Here is a 28,000-nt window from a genome sequence, read left to right as displayed (position 1 = left end):
TTTTGGTGAAAAAATACCCGCAGCAACTGACGATGGAAAATGGAAACTACGAGAGTTCGCCATCCGGTGTGGTGCTGTGAATTGTTTTTCGGTTAGTTCGACTGCATTCAGCGATCGTCACATTGGGGTAAACGGTACGTACTCACCACCAATATCATTCCGTTCATTCGACTGGTCTCAAATCGGGACCGTATCAAGGCCGTAGTGCATAAATCCATCAATTACCATTCGAGCTTCGTTTCGAAACGCAATCATACGGGACAATGGAAGGTTTTTTGTACCCCCGTTCGATCGATAAACAAATGAATTCAAGGTACGGAATAATGGCAGGTGATATAACTGACCTTTTTGCTAGTCGGACGAGTTACGACTGGAGTTAAGAGTTAATTTAGTTGGTTTGATGATGTGCTGGTGCGTCCAGTGCGTGGGAATCTCATCGATGTATCCGAAAGCTCAATAATTGTTGCAGTGTGTGGGAGTCCAGCCATTTCGAAGCTTGAAAGCTTGAGGGTTTTTCTTGTAAGTGATGTTGGAGCAATAACATGTTTTTTATGTACATAAACACAGATGGCGGACGCACAAATGTTCCCTATTGGTTTTCAGAAAGGGTCATTCCTGGTGGTTTTATCGATATCAATAAAAGGGAAACAAACTCCCGAGCTGTTGTTGCCTTTAGATTCTGTTGCATAAATAATTTCCACTGGGAAATCTACAAGTATAAAATTCCAACAATCCAGATTAGGTGATGTTACATATGCAATGATAGAAACTGTATATTATTGTGAAGATTTGACTCCAGAAATGAGATCAATATTTACATCTACATCAAACCTAATTTATCATGATACAAATTTACAAATCCAATACAACTGAAACTATGGTAGAAGGAGTTTCGTGACAAAAACAAAAGGAAAAGCACAAAAGTTTCGAACTGTAAAACTTTACAATTATCAAAGGCTGCAGCAGCAACTTTTAGTTTTACCACCCTTAATTCCTTTGATTTCACTTAACTCGCTTAAATAGCTCCAAGTAAAGCTTGGAAACCTCACCTCGGGCAAAATTAAGGTTGGACCAAAATTTAAGTGCACCTTTCAAAATTACCTTTGTACCCCCGCTACACTAACAACATTAAATTTTATTAAATATTAATATTTTATATTGATAGTATTATAATTGTCTGTCGTTAATAATTGTTAATGGTCATTTAAAATTAGAATTCCATTTGTAGATTCATTGCTTTTCTTTGAAAAGTGGTTACTCACTTTTGTTTCATTCAATTCACATTTTTAATACGATTTATTCTGATTATTCTTGGTGAATAATGAAGTATTGTTCTAAAGTTTTCAAACAGTACAAAGTTAATCAACTGTGCAAAGTGTGAATCCGCTTTCTGTTCTTTTTCAAGGGATTTGAATGAAAAAAATAGATTTTGCTTAAGTTAATAGAGGCGTTTTTAATTTATATTTTATTTAATCTAATTTGTATTTGTATAACAAAGTGAGTTTGTTAATATTAAAAATAAATAATATATAATTCGTTTTTTAGAAATGGTTTGACCAGATTTTTATAAGGAAATTTACATAATAAAAAAGGAAAATATTAGCAACAAATTGTTAGTTTAACTAATTAGACATTCTAAAAAATTAAAAACCCCCCTCGAAACAACAGTTATTAAACTCTCAGGGATACATTTAAAGTTTCCTAATTGCACTATTAAGTCTGTAAGAGAGCAATGCTAACATTGTGCAGGCGTCATTGTATAAAGTGGAACACTTTTCACATTTTGTACGTGTGTGATCGTCAGAGTGCAATGCAAGCATTTTATAACACAAACGCTCTAAAACTGAAACTCTATGCATTTGCTCTGTTTGCCCTTTAAATCACCGTCGATTTACAGTTGTTTGGGTTTGTAACAATGGCACAATCTTGTAATCTCATTGATTTGTGCCTGAAATTATTTTCTAATTATAATCTATGACTTTTTTTATTGATTTTTCATACTATACATGTAATGTTGTGGACAAAGGTAATAAGTAATATTTCTATTGAACAACTCACTTGATTCATTAAAAAAATTAATAGTTGGTTGTGTAACAAATGGACTTTTAAATATTATTTTCTTGTCTGAAACAAATGTCTTTTCTTTTCTCATGACGAAAATCACGTACGACATAGTAATAATCGTAATTTTGTTCTGTTCTCTTTTGTGAAAATTCGGGGCCAATCACGTATTTGTGGTGAATCAACCGAATGCCAAAATAATAAAATTCATGCAGGCAAAAAATGTAATGGTTCCTGAAAAAAACCTCGATTGTATGAGGAGAAAAATAGCTTTTCAATTTATGCATTATATGTTCGTGTTCACATAAATTATTAACAAAATAATTCGATTGAGGGGATTAAAAATTCACTATTCAATTGCCTCGTACATTTTCAACAGAACAGCATTTCCTCGTTACAAAAACGGGTTCTTTAACTACTTTAATTGCCCGCTCGACGTAGTTAGTAACTCAATTTTAATCAGGCCGTAGAACTTAATTACATATGGGGGGTGTTTCGTTCAATCTTTTTGCCGAAGAATCTAATTTTAAATTAATATTACGCTTTAGAGAGCTCCGTTCGTGAAATCTAGTTATCGACGTATATGTATGGAATCAATTAACTGACTTGATTCAATCACGGTCCAACGGAAAATCGGATCATGGGGAAAGGCTGTTATTTTGTGGGTGATAATACAAAATGAAGTAATAATAATATTTGTTTTGCACGTTACAAGGTGGAATAAACGGAGGAACTGCAATGAAAACTTTTAACCTAACAAGAAGTTATTTGTCCGCAACGTTTACCAGGTAAATTTCATTACCTTCGAAGCTCCTTTTTTATTAATTCCCAAATAACATTCTTTCGTAACGATTTCTTTCCGCCGTTTGGCCGTTGTAACGGCTTTTCGGAGTCGTTCAGCGTTAGGTTCTAATACAATTATATGCAAAAGTTTTACGTTCAGACCGCCACCGGATAACGATTACGGTTTGCTCGCCCGTTGACGACAGAGTGGTAAGTGGCGAAGTTGGACTCATAAAAGGCATTATCTAGCCTAGCTACATTTTCCGTTGATGATATTGCTCTTCTACTCTACTTTTTGACCGGTTCCCGACTGTTAATTTTTGTGTGCCCGGAATATAAATACAATAAACGGATTCGCGTTGTAATTGGGGTCCTCGGTTGTCAAATAGTGTGATCAAGTGGTAAGATTTCGTGAAAGTACATGTCTCAAGTCGACAATTAGCGTAGTGAACGATACAATCGGGACTTCTGGGTCGAAAATTATAATAAACACGATAAGAGGAAGAACAGACATTTACGAATCTCTGAAGCTTTGATAAGTCTAATTAAGCTTAATTATTTAGAAGCAGCACTTGAGTAGAATACGAATCAGGCAAAGTTAACAAAACAGGTTTTTAGAACAACTTCGGCTGATGATTTTTAGGCAAAAACATTTACAATACACATAGAAAATTAAAAATTTGAAAAATATTAAAAAATTAACAATTTTAAGTTAAAAGCCATTAAACTTTAAGTTTTATTAGAAAAGTTTCACCACAAACATTTAAAGTTAGAAATAAAAATTTAAAATTAAAAGAAAAATTTTCCAATTTTCTTAAATTTGACAATTTTAGATTTTAGGCCAAATGGAACCTTTATTAAAATTCTGAAAAATATTTAACAATTTTAAGTTAAAAAAACATCAAAATTTATTTTTTTTTAGAAAATATTCATTACAAATATTCAAAATCAAAAATAAAAATTTAAAATTAATTAAAAATTAAAATTCTGAAAAATATTGAAAATTTAACAATATTGAAAAGTTAAAAAAACATCAAAATTGAAGTCATTTTGTAAAAAAAATTCCAAGAATCTTATATTTGACGATTTTAGTTTTTAAGAAAATTTCTATTACATTCTATACAATTTTCAGTACAAATCAGAATTTAATATTAGAAGAATGAAAATTTAAATAATTTGACCGTTTTAAGATAAAAATTATAAAATTTAATATATTTTTAGAAAATTTACGCCACAATTTCACTTAACAACAAAACATTTTGTAAAAAATAACATTTCTGACAAAATATTCATTAAAAATAATTTTAAAAGTGTTAAAAAATGTATAAAACATAATGAAAAGAAAAAAATATTACAGGAATTTCAAAGAAAATATTGTAAGTAAAAACTATAAATATAATTAAAAATAGAGAAGAAAAGAAAGAAGAATGATAAAAATTATCAAGTTAGACAACAGTAGAAAGATATCTTGTTTTATAATAATAAATAATTAATCAGTATTAGTATAATAGTAAAAATTATTAGTTTGTTAAAAAATAAATCAAAATATTACAAGAACGTTGTTTTTTATTGAAAAATTGTCAAACCTCACATAAAAAGAAACTGGTACAAAAATTAAATTAAAATAATGTGATAAATATAGTAAAAATGTGGCGACAAAAAAGCAAATACTAAAAAAAATTCTAGACGGTTGTAAACTATATCAATAAAAGTGTCGGTTATAAATTTTTCTCTAAAAACTAAAAAAGTCCTTGTACAAGAAATATTAAAATTAAAAAATCGCACTACATCAAACGCATTTTAACATGATCAGGGTTGACTGGACCGACAAGAGCAAAAATATAAAAAGCACTTTACGCGGCCCTATTGATTTGCAATTCCTCCGATGAATTGCTCCACTTCTGGCATCAACTTTTAGAGCTCTCGCTTTATGATGTAGAGACACTCGACTTAAACTAAATTACATGGGGACTAATCAATAAAAACCTCTTTAACTTTTCATTTGAAGAGCCGTCAAATAAAAAAAAAACTCCGCTTCGACCCCATTGAATTATTTATCGTATTGATGACAATTTTGGCGACTGCAGTAAATACTCTGAATAATTTATCCGGTGCTTCAACTATAAAATATTCAAACATTAAAACGTTACGTGTTGTTATATTTCGGAATAATAGGATAATGTCTGAAGTAAAACCCTTCCAGGAATGTGAGTAATGTCTTTACAACATACGTACATAAAACAAACAAATAATTCTGCGAACGTATATAAATGTCAAAGGGACTGAAATCTTCGTTGCCTTTTATTCCGACTGTTTATCTGGGGCCGCAGTCTGTCGTCTGGTAAAAGCTTTTGTCTCGCAATTAGCCCGCGGTATGGAGTATTAATTAAACACGGTTTGTGCTTCGTCGTCCATATTCAAACTAATTATCCTGCATTTTGTTCACACGTCCGCAAACCGGGACAAAAAGTCCCGCCAAAAATAGCCGCATTATCCTAATTAAGGACGCATTGTTCCTTGCCCAGACCACGAAAAATATGCTCCTATTGAAATTGTTTTTGATAGTGCCGAAGAGAATTTATGCCAGAAATAAATCAAATCGATGCTATAATGTAATTAGGGGGATGGCAATTTACGGGGCGCGAGCAATAATAAGACACCGTTGCCCAATTAACTAAGTTTAATGGGTTCGTGGATGGCAAAACGTAAACCACTTTATCTTGGTCCTTTTTATGGTTATCGACATCTAAATTAATGTGTCGATTAATCCAAAATCGTCCCTTAGCACTTTACCGTTCAATTAGGGAGAAAACTATTTGTTTTTGTGAGTGATGACGTGATTATCTAGGTAATTTGTAAACGTTACTATAATTTATTATAGTAAGTATTTTAATAAAATGTAATGTAATATAGATAATGTCATCTTTTCTGCAAAGGTTTAGACTACTGAATAAAATTTGAAGAAAGCAAAAAAACAACTGCTAATGAGCTCAGTAGTCAATGTATTATTATAATGTAATATAACAATTTCAATAATATTTAAATTATGTTTAATATATCAACATTAAAATAGAATATGTAACAAATCTATTGTTCTTCTTCAATTTTATGTTTAAATTACATTATAAGATGTGAAATTATCAACATCAAAGATATTAGTATATTTTTGACAAATTTGTTTTAACTATTAAGTTTTTTATCTTACTTAACGAAAATACTAAAAATAATATAAATACTAAAAAACATATCAAATTACTAGTCCTAAAAAACAAATTGGAAGCTTTCCTAATTTATTCTACTAAATATAGAAGGTGTAATTTGCTGTTTATAAAAATATACGCTTGTTTTTATTGTACTTCTAGTTGTTCTAATATTAATACAGTACAGAACGTAATATACGTATACGGGTATGTAATATATTACATTTCTCTTCAATTTTTACTGTTAAATAACCTATTAGTTATTATTTCATATTTAATAGAAAAATAACGTTTAAAGGACAAAATTTAAGTTTATAATGTTAAAATTACTTTTGAGCTTATAGAGTTGATCATAATTTCGACGATAAATTTAATTCAATATTTATTTTTACTGATGTTTATTTTTTAAATACAACAATAATACTTAACAATATATTTAAATACAAAAAAAACGGAACATAAAAAATTTGAAATTTCATTTTGTCTAAGTTTTTTATAATGGAGTTTATTTTCCATTTATATTGAAAACTGAAATTGGTTTAGAGGTGATGTTTAATTAAAGAAATTTAGGTTAAAGAAACTTCATTTGTCTAACTTTTGTAATGGAATTTATTTTATATTTATATTGAAAACTGAAACTGATTTAGAGGTGATGTTTAATTAAAGAAATTTAGGTTAAAGAAACTTTGATTTTACCTTTGAAAATAGCTGAATAACTGTTAATTTCTATTATTGTAGAATTATTTTAAGAAACATTAATTTTAATGTTGGTTTTTCAGTAAACTTACAAAAGTTCAGAACAAATCTTAATTTAAGTATCAAGTTTCAATAAAAGTTTAGTTTCCGTTTGAAATCTAAAGGTGACATGTACTTTTTTTAAGTGAGTACTTTTTTGTACATAAAAGAGTTATTTTCCAATAAAAAAATTTACCAGATGGATCCGTCAATATTTTTGAAAAGATATATCAATTTTTCTTCATTTTTATATATTAATATATTAATTTGGAGCACAATTAATACATAAAGCCTAAAATTTGGTTTGTTTTATTGAAATGTGAATAAAAATGGAAACTATTTCTAATATCCATAATATTTTATTTTATTAACATCACATAGCATCTTTTATGTAGAAACTAATAGGCAATGAATATGAGAGACCAGACGAGACAACGACTCAATTTTACAGTTTTATTTAAGACCCGGGACGTAATTCGATTCGGGGAAAACCCTTTGTGAAACTGCACTGCCACTATTGCATTTCCAGCTACGAAGCTTGCAGACAGACTCTCATTACGAATTTATGATATAGAATTTACTTGAACGGCGTCTCTGCAACTCATATTTTCCACCGTTTTGACGTGTAATTGCAGCCATCTACTTCAACTGCTTTCCATGAAAATTACTCCGAATCGTTCCTCGAATCTATTTATAATATGATTTTCACCAAAACACAAAAAATGATCCTTTGTCGTTATTTAATATACTTATCGAGAAAATCGATTCGCAAGCTGAACCGACGTGGGTTAACAAAATGGATGTGGGGTGCATTAATCTTCGCTCCGAAGCTGTCAATGTTCGTTTACGAAACGAAGCGTGGAAGCATTATCGGCTAAAATACATACAAAATATCGAATGGATGGATGAATGTGCGATGTGGAAAGTTGGCGTGACTGGAATACTGTAGATTAAAATCGTTGATTAGTCGGCGCCAGGCTTGTCCGTAGCGTGCGGAGCCCTGGCGCCACTGAATTTACTATGACGAGTCGACGATGGCGAAACTGCTCGGGCTCCGTCTATGTTCGATCACGACGTGAACAAAAAAAAAAACAACATAATTGATGCATATTTTGCGAAGGCTTTCATGGAGAAAATCGGTTTCGTCCTGGCGTGATTTATGTACTAATCAAACCAATGTCAACCTAACCAAGAACTTTAGTATTGACCAAGTCCTTTTGTTAGGCTTATCTCTGTCTCTCTATATACCCAATTTAATCAATTAGTTTTTAATCGTAATCAATCTCGAAGTTAAATAAATATAAATTTGGAACTGAACGTGAGATTGTATCATAAATAAAATTAAAATTAAACCAGCCATTTAGGTCAGTATGGTTTATATCTCTACTCTACTTGGATAATAATGTCTCCTGTTTAATTATAATTATATAATCAAACAACAGGTTAAACATTTGGTACTTGGACTCATGAACTATACAAATGTAGCAAATTAATTTAAAATTTTTAAAAAACCATGAATTACGTCATCTAGTAGTCATCAGGACGTAGAAAGCATCATCATTTGGTAAATCTATGTACGCTTTATAATATCATGTTTGATGTTTTCTTATTTTTCTTGTGTTTCTTTATTATTTTTGTGAAACAAATTTCATGACTGGAATTCTTTGAAACATTGATTGGTGTTTATACAATTGCTTTAATCAACGTTGATTTGATATGCTCTTCAAATATTGTAGATCATAAAAGAGTTCATTTATAGACAAATATACCACAGATTTACTTAATTACATGTAATAATACAAAAAATACCAACAATTGATTAAAATTATTTGTGCCAAGTGATTACCTTTACAAATTTTTATATTAACGACGAAGAACAATAATTAACGTCTGTAAAGTGGTAATAATTTGTTTGTGTTTTAAGCATCTCTGAGTGTCATTTTAAACCGGTGTTTTCGTTTTAATTCATTTGATATATTTTTATTTACCTTGGTAATAACTTTTTATTTTACTGAGTAGTAATTATATATAATTGGCCATAACTTTATAAATATAGGCGTCCTTTTGTCTGCGTTCCCTTTTTCATCCGTAATAAAAATCCTTTGCATTATTAAAATACCATTTAGCGGGTACACGAGGCGCTCGACAAGAAAGCGATCGCGTGCCGTTGGACTTTTAGCCCCATCTCGAACAAGGCACAAGCAAAAGAGATCTTTTTGTTAAGGCTACCATTTGGTCCGGCATCTGAGCAATAAATATCATCGAATTACAAACAAGAGTCCCGCGGGAGTTCTCTCATTTTGGGGGGCCCTCATACATTATTGCTTAATATCCCACAGAAGCCATAATTCAGGGATAAATATTTCACATAGCTGGAACGGCATTAAAAATATATGCGCATTCCAGTTGCTCGACGGTGCGAGACGACCTACATGTGTCTGGACGGGGGCGTTATGAATTTATGCTTGCACGTTTCCAGGTTTAAATTTAAGGGGAACCGGGACTCTTACTTTCTTTATTTACTGCCCGGAGATGTGATGGATGCTGCAGTGTAGTTTTGTTTATTGTCCCCAAATTGAGTTTTTGACAGGGTGATTCTTTAACGATTTCACTTTTTATTGCCATAATTTTGCTTTAAAAAGTTTATTATTATGATAACTTTTAATAATAATTAAATTTGAGAATATATTGTGTTAGTTTTTATTATGTATGTTTTCATTTTTAAATAAATTAAATTAAATTATGGTACTTTTCCTCAATGAGTGTTTTAGAGAGTTTCCTATTTTAACAATTTAAATTTTTAATTGGAAATTTTCCAAATTAAATAATATAAAAAATAAATAAATTGTGATATATTTGTACCCAATGTATGTTTCAAAGAATTTCTCATTTTGATAATTTAAATTTTTAAATTTTTCATTTGGAATTGACAAAATTAAAAAATATCAATATCAATATTTTTTATTTGAAATAATATTTGAGATACTTTTGATTAATATATGTATTTTAGAGAATTTCCAAATTAAATATAATATAAAAATAAATTGTGATTTTTTTACACAATAAAGTATTAAAGAAATTCTCATTTTGATAATATGAATTTGTCAAATTATCAAATAATACATTTTTATCTTGCTTTCAATTTATATTTTAAAGAGTTTTCCATTTTGAAATAATACAGATTTTTTTTAAATTTTAAATTTCAGGTATATCAACTCATTTATTTTTAGATTAAAATATTCGTTTTCAAATTTCCGAGACAAAATCAAAACTTTAAAGTTTTCAAATTAATAAAAAAAACATTTTAAAATAAAACCTATTCAACCTATAAATAAACATCAACTTTTTATATATTCGCATATATGAAGTTATTGTTTGCAATCCGGCCATAAATTTCGATAAAACCAACAAATAAGGGATGAAAAATCAATCGTCCTACGCACTGGCATGTTCGATATAAATAGCGGTTTATTAGTTACGTATCGGATTATTTACGATTTTATTGGATACTTCCTACGTCAACATCGTATTAGGATTCGATATTATAAACCTTGATGGTTTAACATGCAATATTTTATTTAAGAGATTGAAATGCCCGACGGGATCTTCCAATCCCACATTCGGAGCATTGATTTTTTACGGATTATAAGCCGTAAATATGGACCGTTTGTGGGAACGTGTGCCGAATTTTTATGTTATTTAAGTAGGCAATTTTCAGTATTGACTTGCCGGAACCAAACATCTGTCGTAAAACACCTTGTCGGCTCTTAAAAAAATAAATAGACGGAAAAAATGTGTGTTCGATCAGGATTCCCATCGGTCGTACGTAGACCATAAAAATGGTGCTGGCTAAATGGAGTGTGTAACAAAGCCGGGCATTGATAAAATAGGTTAATCCATGAATTGTCTATGTCCATTATCGGGGACAGAGTCATAAAACGCTCCATTTCGTTGCGGGGTTTCTCCAGGAGGAACCGGACGAATCAGTGCGAAGACCCGATTTATCGAGATTACCTTTGTCAGGATTTTCTTTCAAGAAGTTTTTTTTTTTAATATAAGGAAGTGTTGTTGGTATTTGTAAAACGTGACTAAATGTGAATATTTAGACTGCAAGAAATAAACCGAATATATTTTCTGGCACGAATGCATAGATACATATAATGATTATTTTAGTAACAATATATACGTTGGCCAGACGTTCAATATTTACTGAGCTAACACAAGTCCCAATCTAGAAGTTTCTAAAAATGGAACAAATTGGAACATGTGAGTTGGTATTTGCATGTCTAAAAGGAAATTGTATGAGTGATGATAAAATGAATTCTGCGTTGATTCTTTGATTGATAACATGAATAAGGGCAGAGCAAAAATAAATGACCTTAATATAGTAGAAAGGTAAATAAACAAGTATTCACGCTTTTTACTTTTGCGTGCAAAAATACAAAGTGAATATATAATTTTTGTTTGGACCCAAAATTAGTCCACATTGTGAAAAATTGTCCTGCAAAATATGTAAATTGTTTTAGAGGCTTAAATGTTCAAAATATATGTCATGAAAATGAAAAATAAACATAGTGTTGTTTATAGTTCTTTATTAAATTCCAAAGTGTATAAATATTATAAAGTATATTTAAATTATAAAATCACACAACATACAACTCTAGCGCTAGACTCTAGTCATAGAGGTTGCATCAACTTCATAACGTCTGGTCTTAGGAAGCCGTTGTGACCTGATGCTTTAAGTTGTTCATCAACTGCCCTGTCCCATTTGAACATCAGAATAGTCGCTGGGACCAACTTCAGCGCTAATAAGGTGTTGTCTTCATCTTCATTTCTGATTCTTTGACCGGTGGCGGTGCGCAGTTCGAAAGGTGCATCCACATCCAAGTTGTCCCGCACGAAATCCAGAACCTCGCAGAACTTTTCGTACACAGAGAACGTTCCCTGCAAGTAAAGCCCGTCTGGAAAGCGGATTCTTATGATACAGAACTTGTATTTTCTGATTTCCTTCAGTTCGTCCCTCTCGCGCATTGCTTTTGTTCTTAGTTGCAGCTGTTTCTCTAAACTTTCGTGTTTCAATTGCTGTTCCCTTTTTAATTCCGTCGGAGAAACCGCATAGAAGTCCTGAGGAAGTTCAATCCTGGTAGATGCTTGTGACGGAGATAACACTTGAGTGTTCCTGTCAATTTCTAATTCAACTCTTTCTCCAGAAGACAGTGTCTCTCGAAGGCTTTTTAACACGTCCAGGCTACCTACGTTGTCCATAGACCAAATCCACGACTCCTCTGACTGTCCGTTGTTGTCTATCATCTGTTTGTGAAAACCTGCGGCTTCCAGAAACTCAGCCGACCCGAGAATGGGTTGCACCTTTTCCATATAAGTGGCGTTCAGGCAACGTATTTTATGAAACTTAACCTCGTCAGGATTAGCAATAATGTTATCCAAGTATTTGCAAAGAGTCGACACACAATCGGTCACCTTAACTCTATTATAGTTGCATGTATGAATGATTAAACACGACGTTAAGCCTCGTTCCACGTCCACCTGGCCAAACAAAAATTCTTGGATCTTCGGCTTCCATTCGTCTTTCGTCAACACCGCATCGCTGACAAGAGGGCATCGAAAATACACACCGGTCGCTGCTAAATGAGGCGACGCTTCCAGCATCGTCTCTTTAGGTTTCTTAGCCATAAACTTGTCATCGGACGCACATCTGTGTTCACTCTCTAGTTCTCTACGTACCCGAGCCTGGATGGCCGCAAGCGACGTGTTAAAGTTGTTAGTTTTCTTCTCCTGGCTGATGCGGGCCAAGGCGGCCTGTGCAGCTTGTTTCGTAGCTTCGGTTGGGTTCGTCTTAGAGGATGATTTCTTTTTGGATTTACTTGGTCCTACGATGTTCGTTGACGAAGTGTCGGATAGTTTGTGGCCAGGGCCGGCCAGTTTAAATTTGGCGTCGGCTTTTTTTTTCGCAATGAACGATTTAATTTTATCAGCCATTAAATTTTATCGAACGTTAAAGACTGGATATGTATCTTGTTTTCCGGTTCTTCTGTATCTTGGGCTAATGTTCTTAGATTACAGATGTTCTTACCTTCATGGAACCACGCGACTATGATGAAGATGATGTTCAAAAGAAGGATCAAAAAGAATGTTTTTAGCAGGTTCCACTGAAATTTGTCAAAAGTCAACGAACTTGACAAAATATTTACTGTTGACACGTTGTACATGTGAAGTACACCTCGAAATTGATCCAATGTAGTCGAACTGAACGAAATCGTTTTGGATAATATCACTGAAAAATACGCACACGTTAATTATAAATTTGCTAAACTGTCAATTTCTTAACAGATTTCTTCACTTGTCAATTAATTCTATTAAGGGCCTACATTAGTAATAATAATTATAATTATATTATTCTTTTTTGCGTATTGAATTGGGCAATAAGAAATATCTGTTAAAATTGGATTTAATATCTCTATATATTTTAAAAAATAGTTCAACTAAATGGAAACAACTTTCAACTTTTTGGGTTAATTTTAAATTTTAAATTTATTTTTCTATTAAATTCGTTTATAAAATTTATTTTAAAAAACATTTTAGCGTAACATTGACTGTCTTCAATATTTAATTCAATCTTTAATTTTAAAATGGTTTTTTCAAAATTCTTTAATACGATGAGAATGAGTTAATCGACTAATTATGAAACTGAAATCAGTCGTGTGAAAACCAATTAGTTGGTGTTTTCAAATAACTTGATTTGTAACCTATTGCTATTCGATTGACTGTTGAAACCAGTCGTATGAAAAGTGACAAATAAATATCAGCCGTACTGACTACTGTTGAATACCCAATAAATTTCAGTTGAGTGATCAATTGGTTATTCAATATATTGTAGTTCAAATTAGTTGAGTAGCCTGGTTAATCTCAAATGTGAATGTAAAATTTAAAAACCCTTGTTGATATTAATAATATTAAAAAAAATCTTATATAAATAAGTTTAAATAAAAGTTACTTTTGAGTTTGTCCTGTGAGGCATATTATACATTATTATTATTATATAGAACAAGAAAAAACAGTGTTTTATTTTTATTTACATATAATTCGAAGGATCAGTGCTTTTGTTATGTAAATTTAGTCCACAAAATGGATTCTTCAAATCACAAAAGACCGTTTTAGACCAAACATCATCACTAACTTCTGAAAATAAATAAATATTCATTGAAATTTAATGTAAAAATGTTATCACTTGTTTAATAGACAGTTTTATATTACTATTCTACCTTTGTTTAAATATTAAGTTATATTCTATTTTAGAGAATAAAAACATAAAAAATGTATTTATTAATATTATCGTTATATGAATAAAATCATTTTCATAGGTGAGACCTGCCCCACCTGCCTCATCTGAGTAGCCTCCATTGACTAAGTTTAACGATAATCTAATTTTATTTTCTCTCACTTTTATAACATATTTTATTCAATTACTTAAATATATGTATACATACAGTATATTGTAATACATATAATATATATACATATATTAATTATTATAATTATATTATAATTCGTATAAATACCAAAATTTAAAAGAGAAACTAACATTTGATTTTTATTATTGAAGAATGATTCTAAGAAATATGAATTACTGTCGCCTTCCCATTGAACTTACAAACAGTTTTGACTAAATGGAACTGTTTCAAATAAAGCTTAGTTTTAAAAACCAATCAATACCGTAACCGATTGTCTTTCATAAGAAACCACCCCAGTTAACAATGAAATCTGTTACCGCAACACGATATTGATTGTGGTTGTTATTATTATCTATTCGTGGATGCTAAGCGGTTTATTTGAAACATGATGTTCGGTGTCTGGCGTATTTAATTACTGATAGGGTCGATCGATAGATGTGTCGAGCTTACGGTCGTGGAATCCGTCGAGTAATTTTCATTATGTCGAATATGTGTTATTACTCGTTCGCAAATTAATCAGGTAAGAGTTTATTTGTTTTTGTCTCGTGTAATTACTTAGTATTGTGATTAGCGGAGCGATAAATGACGAGGGTCCTGGACTCGTAGAATTTACGAGGCCTGGTTTATCTGGATAAGTGTAGTTTATGAATTATCACAAAATGTAAGGGGTTGTTAAAAAGATGACATAATGTGGATTTAATAATGTACTTGATGTGATTTATACCATACATTTTACGAGTCACATTCACGGAATTGTGATTTTACCATTAATCTTCTGACATTAAACTAAAACGCACGAATGTCGTTTATGTGTTTGATTTTCTTATACTCTGACGGAAGAAATTAATTGTGTGCGTCGGATTTGCGAGTTGGCGTTTAATAATGTACTATGGTGGACTCCCACGCATTGACCGACAGCAGGGTGTAAAATTTCATACCCCGTTCGTCTACGTCATTGATACTCGTGCAAAATACAATTATGTCGCAACATGACGAACGTTTTGTGTTCAATTAAATTGGATGTTTACTGAGTCGTCTACAATAAATGTTCAACTTATAATAACACAAATAAATGCAATTCATAGTAAATATTTGTACTTTCATATCTAATCGTATTATATATTCCAACATTTTTTATATAAATATAAATAGAAAACGCAATTTTATCAGAGACAAGTCTTTCTAAATTCATTGGGCATGTTGCCATAAATCTAACTTAGTCTTATCAAACTTAAGGTTCCTTAAGATTAATGGCATATAAAAGTTACAAATCTGATATAAAGTTGTTTATGCAGAAGTTATTTTGTTACAATTAAAAGTTTTATCTTCAAGTTTAGTATTTTATTGTGATTAATCTGTTTCAAACAGACAATATAACTTAAAGTTATTAGAAATACTATTTTAAATATTAAAAAGTATTAATTTTCTGAACTATTAATTGCTTTGGCAACAATACTTATAATTGTCTTATAAAAAATACAAAAAGGAATCTAAAAATCTAAAATAAAACTTTTGACTCACATATATAACGTATATTAATTTATTTAACATTTATATATTTTACTTAAAATGGTTTAGTGGTGAATATGTTTAAATATCAATATTTAGGTTAAAAAACTTTTCATCATCAACTAATCAATTTTTAAAAATAATAAGATAAGATTTAACTTTTTTAACCTAAATTCTAAATTTTGATATTTAAACGTATTCATCACTAAACCATTTTCTAATGAATTATGTTAAAGTGAAAATTAATAAATTTTTGAAAATAATAAAGATAAGATTTATTTTAATATTTAATTATCTACTCAACTTTACTTTAATAAAAGCTCAGTTTTAAAAATCATCAAATCAAATCAAATATATAGTTTTGAAAGCAATTAGAATATTTTATTTAAATTATGAAAATATATTTTTATTGCGAAAAAAATTAAAAAAATTATATACATATAATATATTTTTTATTTAAAATTATACAAACAATTTTGGTTATATATTCAGATATATTACATTAAAAATATGGTTTAAATATAATTAAAAGTAATTGAATATATTTTTTAATTTAATTTAAGAATTTTTAATTTAGGAAAATAATAGTAGTTTATGTTTTATACTTATATAGTAAGTACTTACTATACAAGTATACTATATATACATATTACTTTAAAATTCAATTCGAAATGCAAATTTTTAGTACTTTTTCAAACTTGTAGTTGTGGTTTGTTGTATTTTAATATTGGAAGAATGTTAAATTAATTCGTATTTTTTGTTACAGTAAAAGTCCAAAAACTCAACAATGTCATCAGTAAAAGTTGCAGTACGCGTTCGACCATTCAACAATCGAGAAATATCACGAGAATGTAAATGTATAATAAAGATGGGTGGTAATACAACCAGTAAGTATTATTTTAAATAAATTTCATTAAATATATACAAAAATACAATTTTTTAATTAATTATATATTTTTTATTCCAGCCATACTAAATCCCAAAGATGATAGAAACACAAAAGATGCTCAAAAAATACACTCATTCAATTTTGATTATTCATATTGGTCACATGACGTAAGTTATATTTTTCATTTATATAAATATTGGTGCACTGTTAATAAATTAGCTGTTTATTATTGTTAAATGCTAAAGTATTGGCTATTGATTATTGTAGAGTTTCATAACGGAAACAGTTAAATTAATGTTTGATATTGGTTTTAATGAAACTCACAAAGCAATTTTCCAGTACAGCAAAATGTTAACACAAAACATTTATTAGCATTGATCCAAAATATTATTTATTTACTGCTAATAATTTTGATTTACTGAATCATGGATAATAAAAAGTAGTTCGAAATATAATTTTCCTTGGTGGAAAATTTCAGGAAGGCGATCCGGAATTCTCTTCGCAATTGGTAGTTTACAAGGACATAGGCGAAGAGATGTTGCAGCACTCTTTCGACGGCTACAATGTCTGCATATTCGCTTACGGACAAACTGGCGCGGGAAAATCGTACACCATGATGGGTAAACAGGAAGAGGGCCAGGAGGGCATCATACCGCAGATCTGCAAGGATCTGTTCAACAAAATACGTACCAACAGCTCGCCCGATATCAAGTACTCAGTGGAGGTGAGCTACATGGAAATCTACTGTGAAAGAGTGCGGGATCTTCTCAATCCGAAGAACAAAGGTAAATTTTATTTTTTATCTTTGCAATTTCATATTTTGTTTGAAACGTTTGCAGGGAATTTGAGAGTGCGTGAACACCCTCTTCTCGGTCCCTACGTGGAGGATCTCAGCAAGTTGGCAGTCACTAGCTACCAGGATATTCATGACCTGATAGACGAGGGCAACAAAGCTCGTACCGTGGCTGCAACCAACATGAATGAGACCAGTTCTCGATCTCATGCAGTTTTTACCATATTTTTCACACAACAGAGGTAAATACAACAATTTTTTTGTTAAAAATTTCAAATTGGTCAAGAATTAATATTTAAAATGTTTTCCATGTTTTATTATGTACTTTATGGTTTTCGTATTTTGTTTTGTGCCATAAAAGCAGTCATAAATGTAAAAAGCTTACAGTAACAAAAGTAATAAAGTAATAATAATTTTATACAGATATAAAAAGCTTAAGGTTTATTGACCGAAGAAAAAATTGTTTTTTTCGCCTTCTTTCTCCTAAATTATGCTAAAGTATTTTTATGGATTTTTTGTTCTTATTCTTACATGCTTTTTTATATTTGACCATTCAAATAAATTTACATTGTTATAGCATTGTTGAATTATTAAGAATATATAATATATAACCTAACCTAATAAAAAAGTAACAAATGTTTTAGTGACATAAAACAGTAGTAAAACGATTTTTCCAAAAGTATAAATTTTACTAAATAATTTATATCAAATATTATCCAATGAGTTTTATTTAATAACTTTACGAAGATTTTACTTATTCATCAGTTAAGACCAGAAATGCTCTTAAGGCAAATTTCTAAAATTCTAGATACGATGATACAACTCAGCTGACCACAGAAAAAGTATCGAAAATATCCTTGGTGGATCTCGCCGGTTCCGAAAGAGCGGACTCCACCGGAGCCAAAGGCACCCGTCTCAAAGAAGGCGCCAACATCAACAAAAGTCTCACGACTTTAGGCAAAGTCATATCCGCATTAGCCGAAATCGTAAGTAACAATTCAAACTTAAACCATGCTCATTTAGCTCACTATTCATATTTTTTTCCTCATTTTTAACGCTTTCTGTTGCAGTCGGTAAGTGTATCACGTTTGATGATGCGAGCAATTACTAGTTGTGAGATGTGTTTTAATTGATTTCTGTTTATAGGCGTCCAAGAATAAGAAATCGAAAAAGGCCGACTTCATCCCTTACAGAGATTCGGTCTTGACGTGGCTTCTTCGCGAGAACCTAGGCGGTAACAGTAAAACGGCCATGATCGCCGCCATATCACCAGCTGATATCAATTACGACGAAACTCTCTCAACCCTAAGGTAATAGTAATATTGTCACTGTTAACACCTTGTGTCAATATAATTTTCAGATATGCTGATCGCGCCAAACAAATCGTATGCAAGGCCGTGGTCAATGAGGATGCCAACGCCAAACTTATCAGGGAACTCAAGGAGGAGATCATGAAGCTTAGGGAACTTCTGAAGGCTGAAGGAATTGAAGTTCAAGAAGGTGAGGTTAAGTTTTTAGTTAAATTGCTTAACAAATTAAACTAAAATTAAGAAATAATTTATTGTGTTTTGTTGAAATTTTTGTGCAGAAGAAGAATTTTAGACCACAACGTGTAAAATTCTTCTTCTTTAGAGTAATTAACCCTTTGGCAGACCCCAGAAATTATAAATCGTAGCATTTGAGCACACAATTTGATTATTAAAAAAATGGTGGCTGATATTATTTTGTGCATCGTTTTTACGGCTGCAGGCCCCGATGGTAAAATAGTTTATGAAAAAAGGGAGCCAGCTAGTAAGTATGTGCTTGTCGAACGAAACGAACGGCTTTTGGCACCCCATTTATTTATGATACAGCCTTGTATGTGACAGCCACCCCCTGTTTACCTTGTCTCTACACAGCCATTTTCGTGGCAGTAGCAACATATCACGTATAGATCAGAACAAGAACAATACAAAACGCAAGATTTTTTGTGAATGTTGGCAATTGCCGAAAATATATATTTTGGTGGGATGTAGCTTGTAGGACAAGAATTCTGCCTGACATATGTTTTCAGCTTTACATAAACACTCATGGGATTGGTTTTTTTGGATTGTTCGTGTTCTTAACTGTACAATACGTTTCATGTAGAGTTGGTATGTTGACTCTTTTCATATTAGGAGAATTCGTTGCTTAAACATTTTGATGGGGGTAGAACATATTATCAATATTTATGTAGATTCATACTTAGTTCTTAGTTATATTCCAACTCATTGAAAATCAGTGATATATAATATAAAAAAAAAAACAAAATAAAAATATACTTATACATATATTTTGAATTCTTCCTAGTATGAATTTTAAAAGTTTATAAGTCTTGTATAATGTGAGAATTATTTGTCATTCGCAACTTGTATGTATGTACTTTTAGTCTATCTCATACAATCATACAAGCATTATATTATTTTGAAGAGACGGGGACACAAACACAAACTATAAAACCCTGATTTCCGATTGTTTGTTGCTTTTGTCCAAACATTTTTAACAAATTTATGTGTTAAAAGTGATAAACTTCATGAGAATCTTCAGTTTATTTTTTATGTTTTGTGTCCAAGTAACGACGAATCTTGTGAATGTTTGCTTGGGGCTTGCTTATTCAAATATTAAGTAACCTGATGATAAATTTATTTATTTGATTTAAATTTTATAGCTTAGCAATCATTACCGAATAACTTAAACACAAAATTTACGTACTTGTTTCCTTATAGGAGTTGAAGAAAACATGGTGGTTAGAAACAACAAAGAAAACGCCAGATCAAGAACTACGTCCACAACAATTGCCGAAGAAGCTGTTGACCAGCTACAAGCCAGCGAAAAACTCATTGCAGGTAAAATAGTCTATTAACTTTCTAATCCGTTTAATATGTAGCCGAATAATTTATATGGAACGATATTTAACCAAATGATTTTAGAATTGAATGAAACTTGGGAAGAAAAACTGAAGAAGACCGAAGAAATTCGTGTACAACGTGAAGCAGTTTTCGCAGAAATGGGTGTCGCCGTTAAAGAAGATGGCATCACAGTGGGCGTGTTTTCTCCTAAACGCACTCCTCACTTGGTAAACCTAAACGAAGACCCATTCATGTCAGAATGTTTAATATATTACATCAAGGTAAGAAAATTGGTTCTAAATTAATCGCCGTTTATTACCATTTTTGATTTTAGGACGGTTTAACTAGAATAGGATCCGCTGAAGCTAACATACCTCAAGATGTGCAACTGTCTGGATCCCATATAAAGCCAGAGCATTGCGTCTTCGAAAACAAAGACAATAGAGTCACATTAGTTCCTCTCAACAATGCTTTAATCTATGTTAATGGAAGAGAGGTACTGTATTTATCAAAAAAATTCATATTACATTAGTTAAATATTTTAATTTTAGGTGACAGAACCGATTTTGTTGACAACCGGTTCCAGAGTGATATTGGGTAAGACGCACGTTTTCAGATTCACTCATCCCGACGAGGCCAGAGAAATGAGAGAGAAGAATACACCTCTAGAAACACTTGACTGGAGTTTCGCCCAGAACGAACTGTTGGAGAAGCAAGGCGTCGATTTAAAAGCGGAAATGGAGAAGAAATTGTTAAATTTGGAAGAGCAGTATCGTAAAGAAAAAGAAACGGCAGATCAGTTATTTGAAGAACAAAGAAAGGTTTAGATTGCATACAATATTTTTTCAGTAAATTTCATGTTGTTTTTGTAGAATTATGAAGCTAGAATTGATGCCCTCCAAAAACAAGTAGAAGAGCAAAGTATGACAATGTCTATGTACAGTTCGTACACTCCTGAAGATTTCAATAATGAAGACGATATATTTGGTAAGATATTCGGTGATTTGTGTTAGTGTTTGTATAAAGTTTTAGTTGGGTAGAAGGTTTTAAATTTTTACTTATGTCTCGGTTGATTGTTTTATATATTTTTATTGAAGTAATTGAACAGAATGGTGATGTAACTTAGGTCTCATTACGTTTAGTGCTTAATTAATTTACACATGTACATATATATTTAAAATCAACTGTTGTTGGTTTTCTATTGCTACTGTAAAAATACTCAACATATTACAAATACTTAAATTAAAAAATTTACCTGTTTACCTGGATGTAGCTGTTGCACTTTGTACAAGACACAGAAAATCAAAGTAGACTAGCCCTGTGTGACTTTGCGTAAACTTAGACCGTCCAGAATAACTAAAGTAGTTTGCATGCTTTGTATTTTATATTTTTTGTCGCTCAATTTCCCTCCTGATCCGCTGACGTAAAATCCACCGAGACAAACATACCACAGACAAATGAACTTGTCAGAGTGCATGTCCTGCTTAAACCGGCTTTCGAAATTGAGATAGGGCTGCTTTTGCAGTGAACCCTCTGTTTGACGCAGAGTGCAACTGGACCGAGAAAGAGTACGAGTTGGCAGCGAGCGCCTGGAGAAAATGGAAACACCATCAGTTCACGTCTTTGAGGGACGACCTCTGGGGCAACGCAATCTTCCTCAAGGAAGCCAACGCCATTTCTGTCGAGCTCAAAAAGAAGGTAACGTGTAACAAAATGTAATTCAGCGAGTTATCGAAACTGTATATCTTTGTATTAAATATTTTACTTATGTTTCTTGTCTTTACTAGCAAATTAATTCATTTTGCAGGTTCAGTTCCAATTTACTTTGCTAACAGATACATTATATTCACCATTACCAGCTGATCTAAGACCTGCCATTGACTATGACCAAGATGAAGATAGCAATGTGCCCAGAACCATTGTTGCTGTTGAAGTTCAGGATACAAAGAACGGCGCTACTCACTACTGGTCATTGGACAAGTTACGGTAAGTGCTGCACCATCTTTCTAATTTAAACACAAAATGACACATAAACCAAGCACCAAAATCATATTTAAAATGTGAACAAAAGAGCTTGATTTATGTGAAAGTATTTGGCGGCACAGCACAAGACTCCTTGATCATTTTACCTTAGCCAGAGGCTGGAACTGATGCGGCACGTGTACAACGCCGAGGTAACGGAGGGTGGTTGTTACGCCGTGAGTCCGGACGAGCCGCCCCCGCACCTGTTCAAGTGCCTAACGCAGTGTCCGCCGTCACCTTCACGCTTCTCACTAACGAATCTATTGCCGTCGAGGTTGGTGCCACCGTATGCCACCTCTTTGGTTCGCTTCATGTAAATACCAAGTGTTTGTTTTTAATATCGTATGTACATACAATGCGATGCACTGCACGACGCCACGTGTACATATTTCGTTTGCGGGATGGGTTGGACTGCTGGCGAATGTTGTTTTTGCTACACACTGCCACATCCAATAAGAACACTTCATTGCATTATTTACATTAATTTAGTTCATCTTCAACTTGTCAACAAAGAAAATTTGTTTCTTCGATTATCTCTTTTATAAAATAGATTTTAATGATCATTGAATAAAAAAGGAGCTCATACAGTCTTTTCCACAAAGCAGCTTTATATCAATGTGGCACACATATTAATTTATTGCTTCTTTTATCAGGGTGGCACCAACCCGGACTTGTATGCTTGCTTCATCACCACATTTTCATTTTGTTTACTATTGAATTTATTTACAGGCAAAGACTCGAGCTCATGAGAGAGATGTACCACAACGAAGCTGAAATGTCGCCCACATCACCGGACTATAATGTTGAGTCATTAACTGGTGGAGATCCATTTTACGACAGATTTCCATGGTTCAGAATGGTTGGACGTGGATTTGTGTATCTCAGCAATTTATTGTATCCCGTTACCTTGATCCATAAAGTCGCAATTGTGAGTGAAAAGGGAGATGTTAGAGGTTATTTGAGAGTTGCTGTACAAGCTGTCATTGATGAGGACAACTCTGATCAAGTTGGAGTTCGGCAGAGTGCCAGGATTGCGTTTGAATCCAATCCGAAAGGTAATTTATAATTTTATCGCTATTCCCTTCTACACTTCTATGTTTCGCACATTTTATTTCTATTAATAAATAACAGAAGACACTCGAAAATCCTAAATAATCTCGTTTATAAAGTATTTCCCAATTATTTCCTTGTAGATTAGTTATTGCAACTATCTCTAAAAAGTAAATTGTCTTATGTAATATTTATTATCATAGCAATAATGGACAGAAATATGCATAACTTGGAAGAAAGAATCATAGAAGGACACAATAACATTGATCCTATTAAACTGGATGAACTTATAGAATGTGACGCCGATTCTGGAAGAGGAGACAGCTCGGTATCTTCAGACTTAAAGGAGGAAGAAATTCCAGACCACCTCGCCGTTGGAAAAGAATTTACCTTTAGAGTGACCGTTTTACAAGCTGTTGGCATTTCCACTGAATACGCAGACATCTTCTGCCAATTCAAGTAAGTTTCAAGTTTGATCGTTGGTTATTTTTATTAAATGAGAAATTTCTTTGCAGTTTCTTACACCGACATGATGAAGCTTTTTCAACAGAACCTGTCAAAAATACCGGCAAAGGCACGCCATTAGGCTTTTATCACGTCCAGAATGTAAGTTTTTTATTATAACTGCAGGATGATGCTCATTGCCATTTCTCTTGTAGATTACCGTTTCTACGACAAAGTCATTCATAGACTACATCAAGACGCAGCCAATCGTCTTCGAGGTGTTTGGTCATTATCAACAGCATCCATTGCACAAAGACGCAAAACTTGAGGGATCAGTTCGTCAACCACCGCGTAGAATGTTGCCACCTTCTATACCAATTTCACAACCAGTAAGATCTAGCAAATTTGGCGCTTTGCCTTCACCATGCACCGCCCATATTCACGCCAAGGTAGACGTCTTGGTATGGTTCGAAATTTGCGAGTTGGCACCCAATGGAGAGTACGTTCCTGTTGTTGTCGAACACAGTGATGACTTACCATGTAGAGGATTGTTCCTACTTCACCAGGTGAGATTCTAAATGGTTTTAATAATACAGCATCTAATATTGTTTACAACTGTAGGGTATTCAACGTCGTATACGCATCACAATAGTCCATGATCAAGCGGCTGAAATAAAATGGAGAGATGTACGCGAATTAGTCGTCGGTAGAATCCGCAATACACCTGAATCAGACGAAGATGAGGACAACGACAATTCCGTACTTTCTTTGGGATTATTCCCTGGCGAATATTTGGAAATTCCTGGTGACGACAGGGTGATGTTCAGATTCGAAGCTGCTTGGGACAGTTCCTTACACAACTCTCCTCTGTTGAACAGAGTTACATCGCAGGGAGAACAGATCTTTATGACCATATCTGCTTATTTAGAAGTGAGTATTGGTTTACACGTTACCATTTATATCTTAAACTAAATCATTTTAATGTTATAGCTCGAAAATTGTGGTCGTCCAGCAATTATCACCAAAGACCTCAGCATGGTGATGTACGGAAGAGACGCGCGTACCGGACCTCGATCTTTGAAGCATCTGTTCTCTGGAAGTTACAGAAATGCCGAAGCTAACCGATTGTCTGGAGTCTACGAATTGTTGCTGCGTCGTGCTAGTGAAGCAGGTAGTCCAGGTAGATCCCCAGTTTAGTGTCCTCTTCCCCTGCCTTTATGTATATATTTATAACCCACTCACCCTTTTCTTGCTTGTTGCATGGAAAACACTTAGATAAATATTTAAAGACCCAAATTTGGGTATTAAAATTAATATTTATCTGCGAATGTGCATGTCTAAACTTAGCTATTATCAAACATTGGAAACTTGTTTTCCATTTTCCAATACTTTTGTGAACTGTTGATTTATTAAGATAAAATATTTGGAGGTAGTATTCTTTCAATAAAAAAGTAATACCGTCTCCGATGATGTTTACTTTACCATTAACAGTAACTAAATATTATAATTGATAATTCAAGGAGTGCAAAGACGCCAGCGCAGAGTGCTTGACACCAGTTCCACTTATGTAAGAGGAGAGGAGAATCTCCACGGTTGGAGACCTAGGGGTGATTCTTTGATTTTTGACCATCAGTGGGAGTTGGAAAAGTTAACTCGTTTAGAAGAAGTTGAACGCGTACGTCATACTTTGTTATTAAGAGAGAGGCTGGGCTTGGACAGAGCTTTGAACAGCAACAAATACCAATTGGAATATACCAAGAGCGAAAAGGAAGTCTGTAACATGGTCGCTAAAAACAACAATCTCAACAACGGTGGTAAAGATCTGATATATCTCGAGTATCCTAAATAACTTGTTGTCTATTTTAGGAAACCTCGACTCTTACGAATATAATGACAGCGAGAAAGAACTAGTGATGAAGTGTGTACGCTTGATCCAAGGACGCTCTCGCTCCGACCCCGCCAAGTCCAAGGACACCGATGTGACCAGTCCCTCGGAAGAGATGACCGATATGAGCACCAGCATGATCTCCAGCATCATGTCCAACGGTTCGATAGAACTGAGCTCGCCGGAAAGAGCTCCATTGCCGGGCGAATGCGCACCATTCCCTCCCGTGCCGGTTTCATCGCCCGGACCAAGAGATCCCGAGCTGGTGCTCTACGTTCCCGACATGGAAGAAATCAGAATTTCACCCGTCGTTGCCAGGAAGGGATATTTGAACGTGCTCGAGCACAAGACACATGGTTGGAAGAAGAGATGGGTGGTAAGTTGAAATATTGGTCTATTTTAAGATTGTTAGAGATGCATTAAATGTTCTTTGTAGGCTGTTCGACGTCCGTACGTATTTATCTTCCGTGATGAGAAGGATCCAGTGGAAAGAGCTCTGATTAATTTGGCAACAGCTCAAGTCGAATACTCTGAAGATCAGTTGGCCATGGTTCGTCTCCCGAATACTTTCAGCGTAGTAAGCAAACACCGTGGTTACTTGTTGCAAACTCTTCATGAGAAAGAGGTTCACGATTGGCTTTACGCCATTAATCCTTTGTTGGCGGGACAAATCAGGTCCAAATCATCAAGGAGGAATCCTCAAAACCTCAAGGAAACGAACGAGGTTATGGTGAGCGTGAATAATAAATGAGATTTAATTACTATGGAATCCATACTGGTTTATTAAACTTAATGCTTAATGTGTATCTCTATGTTTAACTCTATAACATTTTAGAACTTAAAACGTACTAAAATATTCTATGATTTGTTTCATAATTTATTAACCAAACAGAGTCTAGCAATTTGGAGACATTGACGACGGTTGTGATTTTTTGGGAAGTCGCCTCAAATGTTTTAATTATTATTTATGGATTCCATATGTGAATAAATAACATGTAGGATATAGGAAAAGTTAAAATTTTCTAGTCATTTTAAGAAGCTGTTATTAATGTTTCTGTTAATTTAAAGAAGAAAATGTGATTTTTTAATTTATTATATGTTTTTCTCGAATTGTATATTTTGTTTAATCTCTTTATAAAGTAATTGAATATAGACGAGAATTTGAAAAATAAAGGAATTGCGAGTTGCGTGAATGAGAGAGATTTATCCGATTAATATTATGACCAGATGTATGTAATTTTCTCAATATATTTATTAACTCGTTTATTGGTAAACTCGAAAAGGTGTTAAGAATATGTATAGAATTGTATTTGTTGTATGTTGGGAAAGAAACATCTCTGATGATGATCCACAAAAATGCTTTAACTATTTCATTTTATGTATGATCTCAATGTTTTCAGATGATGTTACAATTAAAGCTTATTATAGAAATGATACATGTACCAATCTAAGAAAAATCTATCACCATATTACCAAACGTAATATTTAAGGCCTCAATAATTTCATTTCATATGCAGTATTTAATAAATGTTGACACATAGGTATTTTCCTTGAATGGCACTTTCAGTGAATGTACAGGGTTTTATTGGTTTTTGGAAGGATTCGTAGTTCTTATTTCTTGTTATATTTGATTTGCTGTAAATATTTAAAAATATATTATTATACATTCCCCCTTTACATTCAAGTTTTTTTATTAAAACATTTTCAATTTTACCAGTTAAATATACTATACAAGTTTAGTTTGCAAAATGTGTATATAAAAGTTAGCACAATTTATTTATTATCAGTTGCAATGTTTTAAAGTTTATTTAAGGGGCTGGCATATGTAGGTTGACTCCTATATTTATGACCATGTGACTGAAATATTACATTTTCTTTTTTGATATATTAACTTGCTGTTTTACGATTTAAAATATAAATTAATCATTACTAAAAACTCACAGGTGTGTAAGCTAAGTTACGATTTGGTTTGAATAGTAAAATGGCATATTAATATTGACGTTGGGAGACGTTTTTGGAATCTAATCTTCTTGTAGTCGCTTGTTAAAAAATATCTATAACTTTATTTTTATAATTACTGACGTTGTTTTACCCCTATAGACACATGCTATGCTTATAACGAGCTATATATGTATAAATCAAATATGTAACACGTATTTGGTAAATTTAGTAGAAAATTTTAGGGAATTTGTAATTTTTGTTTATAAGTTTCCTTTGACAAAACTTGTCATTCATATTTATTACTGTATAATTGTATAAGTATTATATGAAATAAAGAAATAAATTACAAATG

At 32.5% G+C, this 28,000-nt stretch overlaps 2 protein-coding genes across 4 annotated transcripts; one reads left to right on the top strand and one right to left on the bottom strand.

Annotated features, from left to right (window-relative positions):
- Positions 1-27,993, top strand: LOC109600306 (kinesin-like protein unc-104). Of its 3 annotated transcripts, none has more exons than XM_049962260.1 (25): positions 1-134; positions 16,524-16,644; positions 16,725-16,813; positions 17,125-17,431; positions 17,486-17,681; positions 18,248-18,425; positions 18,586-18,749; positions 18,800-18,939; positions 19,189-19,230; positions 20,184-20,303; positions 20,388-20,587; positions 20,641-20,802; positions 20,858-21,127; positions 21,179-21,293; positions 21,832-22,004; positions 22,114-22,292; positions 23,058-23,383; positions 23,672-23,837; positions 23,894-23,984; positions 24,038-24,388; positions 24,444-24,752; positions 24,813-25,002; positions 25,343-25,636; positions 25,689-26,083; positions 26,144-27,993. In XM_049962260.1, the coding sequence occupies exons 2-25, from the start codon at positions 16,545-16,547 to the stop codon at positions 26,456-26,458; spliced, it is 4,872 nt and encodes a 1,623-aa protein (XP_049818217.1). In that variant the 5' UTR covers positions 1-134; positions 16,524-16,544; the 3' UTR covers positions 26,459-27,993. The 3 variants fall into 3 exon arrangements, with proteins under 3 accessions (XP_049818217.1, XP_049818216.1, XP_049818215.1); XM_049962259.1 differs by having other exon boundaries at positions 23,582-23,837; positions 25,343-25,633; XM_049962258.1 differs by having other exon boundaries at positions 23,582-23,837.
- On the bottom strand, positions 11,355-13,048 carry LOC109600297 (UBX domain-containing protein 6-like). Its single transcript, XM_020016437.2, has one exon. It carries the CDS (start codon positions 12,774-12,776, stop codon positions 11,457-11,459), a length of 1,320 nt encoding a protein of 439 aa, XP_019871996.1. The 5' UTR covers positions 12,777-13,048; the 3' UTR covers positions 11,355-11,456.
- Positions 27,994-28,000: the final 7 nt, after the last annotated feature.

The sequence above is a fragment of the Aethina tumida genome, chromosome 1 (genome assembly GCF_024364675.1).
Source record: "Aethina tumida isolate Nest 87 chromosome 1, icAetTumi1.1, whole genome shotgun sequence".
NCBI lineage: Eukaryota > Metazoa > Arthropoda > Insecta > Coleoptera > Nitidulidae > Aethina > Aethina tumida.
The sequence above is the reverse complement of the archived record's forward strand: the minus strand, read 5'-3'. Positions and strand labels throughout refer to the sequence as shown.